Source organism: Wolffia australiana, chromosome 2 (assembly GCF_029677425.1).
Source record: "Wolffia australiana isolate 7733 chromosome 2, ASM2967742v1".
Lineage (NCBI taxonomy): Eukaryota > Viridiplantae > Streptophyta > Magnoliopsida > Alismatales > Araceae > Wolffia > Wolffia australiana.
Window position 1 is genome coordinate 17,543,125 of NC_135836.1, and position 10,712 is coordinate 17,553,836.

Below are 10,712 nucleotides of genomic sequence, written 5' to 3' on the forward strand. Positions count from 1 at the left end.
AGTTAAATGTCTAGATTTTGTCACCTTGAAATAGAATATAGTAATTTAACGGCAAATTTTAATTCTTAAGTACCATAAAATTTTCATAATGTCATTTTGATAATTTATAAAAAAAAATTATTATAAATAAATATTTTACTTCAGAGAAAAAAACTCTTTTATTTCATGTGGACAACGTAAGTATTGTTGAAGTTTTCAGCTACAAAAGAGTCAATGATGTTGGTTCGATAGCCATTTGTTTATAACATGCTTTTTTAATGAATTTAAATTGAATTATTTTTTTAGACTCTCTTTAAGATACCAAGTTAGTGAATAAAATTTAGTAGATTGGATTATTAGGGTATTGCCTTGTTTCTATCGATCAGCATCTTAATGTCTAGATCAAATGCCACAGTTTTATGAATAAACACCTAATATTTTATGCAGATACCCTTAATTCATTAATATTTTTATTAATTTCTTCGGAATGAAATTATTGGTCTTATTCAGCGTACCTCATGCAAACTAGCTACCAAATACATACATAACTTCATTCTATACCGCAACAATGTGCATATGGAATCTCAATGCTTGTCTAATGTGAATTTGATTGATTTAAAATTTTCCTGGTTACTAATTTATTTAATGAGGAATTCAATAGATGTTAATCTGACTGTGGCATATCAGTCCAGCCTTAAGCCTTTTCTTTAATACAAGGCTGGAAATAAAGTTAAACGTCTAGATTTTCAAACTTTGAGGTAGAATATAGTAATTCGACTCCAAAGTTGAATTAGTATGTACGCTATAGTTCTCATTATATCATTTAGTTAATTTATAAAAACGTCTTATTATAAATAAATTTTATACTTCAGGGGAAAAACTACTCTTCGAACTCATATGGACAACATAAGTTTTGTTGAAGTTTTCAGCTGCAAGAGAGTCAATGATGATAGTTCTATAGCCATTTCTTTATAACATGCATCTTTAATGAATTATTAATGGTTTGATTTTTTAAAAGTCTCTTCAAGATACCAAGTTTGTGAAAAAAATTGGGTAGATTGGATCATTAGGGTATTGCCTAATCAATCAACATCTGAATGTGTTGATTAAATGCCATAGATTTTTTAATAAACAACTAAAAGTTTATGTAGATGCCCTTAATTCATTAATATTAATGTTAATTTCTTTGGAATGAAATTATTGGTCTTATTCATCATACCTCATGCAGACTAGCAAACAAATACATACATAACTTCTTCCTATAGCCCAAAAATGTGTATATGGAATCTCGATGCTTGTCTGCTGTGAATTTGATTTATTTAAAATTTTTCTACTCAGTAATTTATTTTTTGAGGAATTCAATAGATGTTTCTGATATTAATTTATGAATTCTAATTTGATGAGAGAAAAAATAGAAAAAACTAATTACATAATGCAAAATTTTCAACAAGTCAATTCACTGTATCGACTTAATCTAGTAATTTTCAGAATTTTTTAAATTATTTTTTTCTAGATAATTAAACAAACACCTATGGATTTTGATGAGATTAGGTCATTTATAAAAAAATCACCGAGCAATCAGCTCATTTCAAAATTGTTATGCATTATACCTAGTAGTGCCTCTTTCTGATGTCTAGAAACTAATTCATTGAATGTAGAAATCTAAAGCGAATCTTTCTTATCATTCCTTCTCATAAAAGTGGAAATAAAAACAACCGCATTGATTGATCCTCCTAAATAATATTCTCCGTGCTTTAATTCAATTCATATGTGCATCAAAATAAAATTTTTAAGAACATGAATATATGTAACCAAGATTAAGCCATTAATAAATAATGTGCTGAAGCTTTAAATGCTGAATTATTATATTAGACTATTTTATCAAATTAAAACACCAAGTAAAACTGACGAGAAGACTTGATATTTTATATTTAGGCTATGGCATCAACTAGTCTTTCTGCTCTATCTATAAGGTAGAACTCTAGTCAGTCAAAATTTCATTTTTCGATAGTACGAGTGATATAATTATTCTATATACTTGTAAATGTCTATACAATATGAAATTTAATGATGAATTCATGGTATAATAGTGAATGATATTTTATGAAATAAAAAATATGAGAGGAAAAATGAATTTTTGATGAAATAATGATGGTTCATATATCTATTGATTACAGTGGAATCATGGCCATGAAAAAAATGGTATATTCTAATGTAAATAATAATAAATAATGTGAGAAGATATATGTACAATAATACAAAGATAGATATTAAATCACTCTATTTGATGGAAAATCTAGAGGAAGAGTTCCCACCTTAAAGGGATAAAACAAAATGGATGTGAATACAAATAAAGGTCCTAATTAAAACCTAAAATGAAGTACTTTGTGTGAGTGAATATCTCCCTTAGTGTGGTATTCCTGTAATACTCTCTCTCCTTCTCTAGGGTTTCTCTCCTCTACATAAGGGAGGAACCCCCTCACCTAACGAAATATACGATTGCATTTCCATTTCCACATGGTATCAGAGCAAGGTCATCCTTGATCTTGGTGGTGCTCCACCACCACCTCCTTCTTCTCTGGCCGCCGCCCTCTACTTGCGTGCGTGCCTCCTCCTCCTCCGGCCGCCTTGCCCCGCCGCTCCGCGCACGCCGCCTTGCCCCGCCGCTCCGTGCGCGCCGCCTTGCCCCGCTGCTCCGCGCGCGCCGCCCTGCACCGCGCGCATGCCCGATTCATCCGGCCGCCGCTCCGCACGGCGCCGACATGCTCCGCGCGATGCCAACCTGATCCGCGCGGCGCCGCCTTCTGCTCCGCACGCGCCACCTCCTGTTCCGCCCGCGTCACTTCATTGCCTTTTCCCCACTCCGGGTTCTCATGGAGCACCGAGATGGTTCGTCGGACTCCTCGTCGCTTCCACCTACAACTCCATCTCCTGGTATGCATCCGGAACCCTACATCTCTTCCCCCAGCTTCATCACCGGCCTTCAAGGCCCGACGACCCTCCTTGATGGCACCAACTACGTTACGTGGTCCGCGGGGTTCTGTCGCTTCCTTGAGATTCATGGCCGGATCTCGTTCCTCACCGACGACCCCGCCCTCTCTTGAAGACCCCAGATTTTCCACCTGGGTCATTCAAGTTCAGGCGGTCACCTCCTGGCTCCTGAAGATGGCCATTCCAGTCATCGCCGAGCCAATGCAGCTCATCTCTCCGTCTAAGGCCATTTGGGACGAATGGGCCTGCATGTACGGGTATCGGTCCAACATTGGTCGGACGGTGGAGATTGTGGACGGGATGTTTCGCGCTCGTCAGGGTGCTCGTCCACTTCAGGATTTTTATGCCACCTTGCGCTCCCTACTCAACTAGCTTGAGATTTATCAGCCATACACGGCCGATCTCACCGTGCAGCGTCGCTACCGCGAGGAGATAGCAGTTGGCCTTTTTATGTCTGACATTGACCCCACCCTTGGTTCCCAGATCCGCGGCCACATTCTGAGTGCCGCCACTCTGCCAACCTTGGGTGAGGCCTTCTCCACCGCTTTACGGGTTAGCTCCCCGGGATCAGCTATCCCTGTTCCCGCTCCCTTGTCGACTGACTCGACCGCCCTCTCCTCAGAGACCCGACCTCGCGCTCGCGGCTCGGATGGCGATGGTCGCGGTCGGGGCAAGGGAAGTGGTCGCGATGGTAACCTCTACCCCCCCTGCATTCACTGCCAGAAGTTTGGCCACTGCTTGTCTGGGTGGTGCTTCAGTGCTGTCTCACGGTAACTCTTTTTGATCTGTTCTTCCGTGGCCAGAAACCGAAGATGGGCAAGGCCCAGTAAGGAGTAGTGGTCTTGCTGCTTGTCCCCTGCTCCAGATTTCTTCTTGCCCTTACTGGTGTATGATTCTGCTGGGGTTGCGGGTCCTTGGCTTTTTTCCTCTGATGATACACTTTGATCGTCGCCGGAGTCCCCCTCTCCGTTATCCAAGAAGCCGGAGAGTTTAAGCGCCACCGAGTGAAATGAATGGCCAGCCGGTTCATAGTTCAAGGCCTTCACTGGGAAGCTGTTTGATGCAATTAAGATGGGCTCGCCATTTGTAAGCTCTGGAGAATAGGAAATCAGCGGGAACCAGATTTTCCTCATAGTTTCCATGAGTTTCCTCTACATAGGAGAAAAAGACAAGAAAGCGTCAAAATAAGAAAGAGTGATGAAGAGACATATATGATAGCAGCCAAAATCATGACAGGACAATAGTGGAACAAAGAAACATAGGTAGCCCAAACTATATGTAAATACCAATACCCCTTGAAGAAATACAGACCATAATATTTAGGGCCAGCAGTTTAAATCATCAAAAGAGGAAAAGAGCTGAGGATATCATCCATGATCTATAGCTACTAGCCGGTGAATCCTTTTGATTTATCTCATATAAATATGGTTTTGTAAATGTCACTTTTATTTAGGGTTAATCTAAAAAAATCAATATTAATTTACTAGGGTCTAATTTGTTGAATTTATTGATTTAATAAACTAAGCTCAATTGATACCTTTAATTCTTAAATTTTATGCATTCAAGTACATTAATTCTTAAGTTGCATTGTCTTTATAATTATTCAAGGGTTAGGAAAGCTAAATAGTTAAATAAGGGTGCAAATGTAGAGGAGAAAACCAGCCAATCCCATTGAAGAAGGCCTAAGATCAAGTTACAAGGTCCAATTTGTGAGGGGCTTTTGGAATTCGGAATGGTTAGTTACTCCTTAAGTTTAAACAATGGGAGCATGTGTATAATGGTCGAAGATAATGTAATATTGGCCTTCCAAAGTAGGTTAAGGAAACTAGGAGCAGAGGGTTTACCTATTTAAGTGTCTCCTCTACCCCTCTCCCCTGTTGTATCCCATCTTTTGAATACATACCCAACCATGTTGGTGGAGTGATCAAGCTAAAAAAGTCTACGCTAATCCATTATTGTGCAATGACAGTGTACATACAATATTTTCAGGAAGCTGGAAAAGGATCAATAAGCCAATGAGTCTTTAAGGCTGTAGATTAAGTTTTGTTTGTTCCTTCCCTCTTTTCATCTTGATTGTGTCACTTTTTTGTCAAGACAATTTTTCTGGCGGATGGTCTGGATCTCTATCTTTCTAGTGCCACCAACATTATCTCTAAATTCCTCTCTCCGAAACAGCTGTATAGAAAATGATTATGGGTCAAATGGATTGAATGGCTGGGGCGGACCAGAGATGAACTTCAGATGTAGTTTGTATTCATGTCCTATCCTGTCCAATGGCCCGGAATATGGATGATCAAAAGACTGAAATGAAACCAACTCCTAGATGGATACTGTCTTATGATCAAAGGTTTGACTAATATTAAAAAACTGATTCCAAGCAGAGTCAACATTTGGTCATAGTCAAATTTTGATCAGAATTGAACTTGTTATCAGGGTTTGGCCCTGAATGGAATTTATGGATGAAGATGCATCTGGAAGTGGAGACGGGTAGAGAACATTGATAGAGAGAATTATCATATAACAAACAGAAGAGAGAGATACATAGGGATGAACATGTCTTCTAGAACTTGTGCATTCCCTGCGCATCACCATATCCTAGCAGCCTTGCATCTACTCTTTTAAGTATGGCATATGAATGGAAAAGGGAAAGGAAATTCTGGTTTAGATGTGATACCTGTCAGATCCGACATCCAGTGGTAAGAGTTTATAATCAGATATGGGTATTGTAGCAAACTCTATCTTATAATGTCATCAGATATCTAAGATAACACTAAAACGTCAAACACTACAGTCTTATAATGGTACCCCCCCTCTGTACATGGTTCCTAAAAGTCATCTGCACAGCACAGCTGGATAGCAAAAAAGTATAGGTCACAATGGAATGAATGGCTGGGGGCACCCCAGAGACGTCATCATTCAGAAACCCACTTCCAGCAAGATGGGTCCTCAAAAAGGGATTAGCCTAGATGCTGTGTAAACTCCCACCAAAAGTCCAAACCAGAAAAATCCCTTTCCCCATCATATACCATCTCTGCTCGTCTTCATCAGTTCTGGTCAGTTGCATTTAAACAATCTGCTCTCAACCCGTCTCTCATTAAACTAAGGACCGGGTCAGCCATAAATTTTCCCCTCCAGCATGGAAGAGGTAGAGCTCGTCCGGGTATGGCTCCTCGCCGTTCCAGCGGCTCTCGCCTACTGCCACGCCCTCTCATCTCTCCTCCGACCCGGACACCGCCGCCTGCTCACCATCCTCCCCGTGATAACACTCTTCTCTCTCCTCCCCTTCTCCTTCTCCACCGTCCACTTGAGAGGCATCAGCGCCTTCTTCCTCGCCTGGAACTCCGCCTTCAAACTCCTCCTCTTCGCCTACGACCGCGGCCCTCTCTGCGACCACAACGTAACAGGCTACCTCTCTCTCCCGTCCTTCATCGCCATCGCGGCCCTCCCCATCACCGTGGAGAAAATCTCCCCCACGACGAAGAGAAGGCCTTCAGCGAAGACCCTTCTCGTCTTCGCCGTGAAGGGTCTGCTCCTCGGCTTCATCGTGTCTCTCTACGCGCGGCGAGCCCGCTTTCCCCGCGTGGCAGTCCTCTGTTTCTACTGCTTTCACTTGTACCTGGCGCTGGACTTGTTGCTCACGGGCGCGGCGGCTGTCAGCCTGGCGCTGTTGCCGGCGGGCGCGGCGCTGAAGCCGCAGTTCTCGGCGCCGTATCTCTGCTCGTCGCTGCAGGAGTTCTGGGCGCGGGGTTGGAATCTGGCGGTGTCTCGGATCCTCCGGGCGGCGGTTTACGACCCGGTAAGGGCCGCCTGGGGATCCGATTGCGGGAGGGCGGCGGCGTTCTTGGTTTCTGGGCTCATGCATGAAGCTATGTTCTACTACTTGACTCTTCGGCCGCCGACAGGGGAGGTGACTGCGTTCTTCGTGCTTCATGGGGTTTGCACGGCGGCGGAGATCGCCGCCAAGAAGCGGCGGAGGAGGACTCCTCTGCTGCCCCACGCCTTGGCTACGGTGTTCACTGTTGGGTTCGTCTTGGCCACGGGCTTGTGGCTGTTCTTGCCTCAGATACTGCGCAGCGATGCGGAGGAGTGGATCGTCGGCGAGGCACAAGCGTTGGTTAACTCCTTGTTTCCATTTCTCAGTGACCCGTCAGCAGGAAACTCGGGAGTGAAGAATTGAGAAGTTGCCGAAAGGAAACTCGGCGGTCGGCTTTGTCTCTAAAGAAAGTTTGATCAGATCAGATTATACTGGTTATTCTGATTAAAGTAGGAGCTGATCAAGAGAACTGCTGTGTGTGATGTTCTGGCGGGGCTTCTTTCATTCCGGGGAGTGGTGACCGTGTGGTTCTGGTATTTGCGGATTTATATGTTGGTTTAGTATCTATGTAATGTTGTAAGGCCCTAAAGTATGGGCAGAGTGAAAGGATGGCCCCAAAATATTTGCGAATTCATAGTGAAAAAAACTGACAGAGGCTTGAGTGAAATTACAATTGCGTTTGAATGAAATTACTGAGGAGGAACATAGATGACCATCACCATAAAAAACTTAAAGAGCAGATGCAAGGCTGCTAGGATATGGTAATGGGCAGGGAAAGCACATGTTCATCCATATGTTTCTCTCTATTATTATAATTCATAGTTCCCTATATGATTGTTCTCTATCCGTCTCCACTTCCATATCTATCCTCGTCCATAAATTCCATTCAGGGTCAAACCCTGATGACAGGTTCAATTCTGATCAAAATTTGACTATGACCGAAAGTTGACTCTGGTTAGGATCAGTTTTTTATCATGATCGAACCTTTGATCATAACCTCGGATTGCGAGTGGAATCTGAACACCAACTTATCTTGATCGGAAATCCCAGTCCAATGACACACTTATTAAAATATGATTCTGATTAGTGTGCATTTCTGATCAGAATTGAACTCTAATTGGAATATATAATAAAGAGTCAGCATTTAATCATGAAGAAATTTACTAATCAAAAGTTGGCAGTGACATGAATTTCATTCGTATCAAAGTAAACTCTGACGATATCACATTTTGATCAGAATACAACCTCTTGTCATAACGTCTAATGAGGATTGAAATATATTCAGCCTCTGATCTTAATCAGTGATCTTGATTAGACACTATTTCTAATCAGCATCAGAAATCCTATAGTATTAGTTTGACCAAAGTCACAATCTGATAAAAAATCTGAGCTGCTCAAATAAATATTTTATTAAAAATAAATGTCCAGGGGATGTATGAGAATGGTACAATATTATTTGATTCTTTATCATTTAAATGTTTTTTTCTATATTACAGTCGCACCTAGTGTTGGACATTTTGGACAGGGGCCGGTTTGACCAGACCGAACTGGGACCATAGGTCCTCCATTTGAGGGTGGACTGGTTTGTCAAACAGGTTTAGGTCCAAAGGTCAAACTGGACCCAAACCGAAAGTATATCATTTAATATTTTTAAAAAAATTCTAAAAATATCAAATCCAACTCATAGAGAGGTTTCTACTGAGCTAAGTGTAGACGCCATATATTTGACCATCTGTGGGCACCCCCTGGATGTAGAGTATATTTAACATTATTATGAAAATAAATTTTATATTTTGACTTTGACATTGACTAGACAACCTGACCAGACCTCATTGACTAGTCAACCTTCTCTACGGAAAGTATGGGTTTCTTGATGACTCTGATGATGTGGTTGACGGACTAAGATTTTTAAGATCTTCCATGAATGTTTGAAGGAAGAAATTGGATTTGGCATATCATAAACTAGTCTAAAATATTGGGGAGAAATCGACGATCAGAGACAGGAAGAAAAGAGGAGGATTTCTATCATCGGATATCTCGATCATGCTCAAAACAGAACTGTTCATCATCCGGAGGATCGCAGACGATCATGCCGGGGAAAAGCAGGAGAAAGTCATCCTTCACCTTGCGCCGGAGCTCGGGAAATCGTAGCAAGCCCTTGAGGATGACGCGGAAAGGCAAGGAAAGAGGCGGGTCGGGCGATTCCCGCATCTGGGCGTAGATTTCCATGGCGAAACCTGGCAGATCCCCATCGAAGAAAGCTCTAACAAGATCGCCAAAGGTGTGCTGATCGAATCGGACCCCTTCCGCGACCAAATCGGCCCACACCCGCCTCGCCGCCTCTTCCTCTCCGTTCCTCGCCAGCATCAGAAGCATGTCTCGACTGAAGAACATGTCGGGGCGGTACCAAGTCTCCTTTCGGACGATCTCGTAGATCTGCAAGGAGAGGAAGACGAGGTCCTGGCGTTGGAGCTCGGCGAGGACGGCGAGGAGGTCGGTGCGGACAAGGCGGGAGACGCTGGATTTGAGGAAGTGTTGCAGGCGGTGGGCGTCGGAGCTTGCGCGGTGGAGACGCTTGAGCTCATGGACGACGAAGAGCCCCTCCTTGCCCATCTCCTTCTTCCTCCGCCAGATGGAGAGGCTCGGGCTCGAAGCCGTCGATGCGAAAGCTTGGCCATGGCGGTCTTCTCCTCCGCCATGGATGGCCGAGATCGACCTCCACGCCCAGCCTCCTCTCCTCGCTGAGGAAGTTATCGTCCGCCCTAGCATACTGCTTGCTCACTGCTCAGTTCTTGGCCCGTTTCTCTGCCTTTTTCAAGAATTGAATGGTTTATTATTTAAAGAGTTTGACATTGAATGGTTTGGTAAAACTTGAAAGTTTCATTTAGACGAAGTTGAAAAATCAAAGTCAAGTTTAAAGAGTTGATTAAGTGTTTCTTTGTGGGAATGATGGTCTATTTAAAGAGGTGGAAATTGAATGGTTTGGTAAAACCTAAGTTTTAGTTTGGTCAAATTTTGAAAAATCAAAGTCAAGTTTGAAGGGTAAAATGAAGTGTTTCTTCTTTGTGGGAATGATGGTCTATGCACATACTCCGGCTGGTATGGGTGCTCTTCTTGTCGCCTTTACTAGATATCACTCATGTACCTTTTTCCTTTCCAACACCATGGGGGTGGGTGAGTACGGTCCGTGTGTAATCGGGACATGTACGCTCGCTCCACGCCTAAAGACTTTGATAAACACTACATTTAATAAATAAACACCACTGAGTGGCGTTCAAGGCATGGATGGATCAGTCTGCGGGCACAGCCTTAGGGTTGGGCGTATCGAGCACCGTGTTTTTTGCCCAAAAAATAAAATAGTTTAGTCAAATTTGAAAAATAAAAGTCAAGTTTAAAGGGTTAATGAAGTGTTTCTTTGTTGGAATGATGGTATATTTAGAGAGTGAAAATTGAATGGTTTTGTAAAACTTAGATTTTAAGTTGGTCAAAGTTGAAAAATCAAAGGCAAATTTAAAAAGTTATAAGTAAGCGTTTCTTTGTGGGAATGATGGTTTATTTAAAGAGGTGAAATTGAATGGTTTTGTAAAACTTAAATTTTAGTTTGGTCAAAGTTGGAAAATCAAAGGCAAATTTGAATGTGCATAATTAGTTTAAGGAGTTGAACTATTGGCTTAGAAGGTAAAGATACCATTTTAGACATGGATTCATTACAAACTCGAAGAACACTTCGTCAAGACCTGTTTATATCAAAGTTCCATGAGGAAAAAGGCGGCAGCAGGTGGTGGCAATCTATGGCAGACCACAACAGCAAGGAATGGATGGGGTTGTGGGATTTCTTATTAAAGATTAGAGTCAGTGGGAAAATACTTCCTGCTCTTGACTCTGTAATTTTCCTTTTTTGTTTTTATTGTATATATTTAAATTTTAA

At 42.2% G+C, this 10,712-nt stretch overlaps 1 protein-coding gene and 1 pseudogene across 1 annotated transcript; one reads left to right on the plus strand and one right to left on the minus strand.

Annotated features, from left to right (window-relative positions):
- Window positions 1-6,041: 6,041 nt before the first annotated feature.
- On the plus strand, window positions 6,042-7,390 carry LOC144717083 (putative long-chain-alcohol O-fatty-acyltransferase 5 pseudogene; annotated as a pseudogene).
- A 1,396-nt stretch (window positions 7,391-8,786) lies between these two features.
- Window positions 8,787-9,598, minus strand: LOC144717084 (Pentatricopeptide repeat (PPR) superfamily protein). Its single transcript, XM_078592409.1, has one exon. The coding sequence runs from the start codon at window positions 9,551-9,553 to the stop codon at window positions 8,810-8,812; it is 744 nt and encodes a 247-aa protein (XP_078448535.1). The 5' UTR covers window positions 9,554-9,598; the 3' UTR covers window positions 8,787-8,809.
- Between the last annotated feature and the right edge of the window lie 1,114 nt (window positions 9,599-10,712).

Excerpts from the sequence above, each read along its gene's own strand:
- LOC144717084 (XM_078592409.1), bottom strand. The coding sequence starts at position 9,553 with ATGCTAGGGCGGACGATAACTTCCTCAGCGAGGAGAGGAGGCTGGGCG.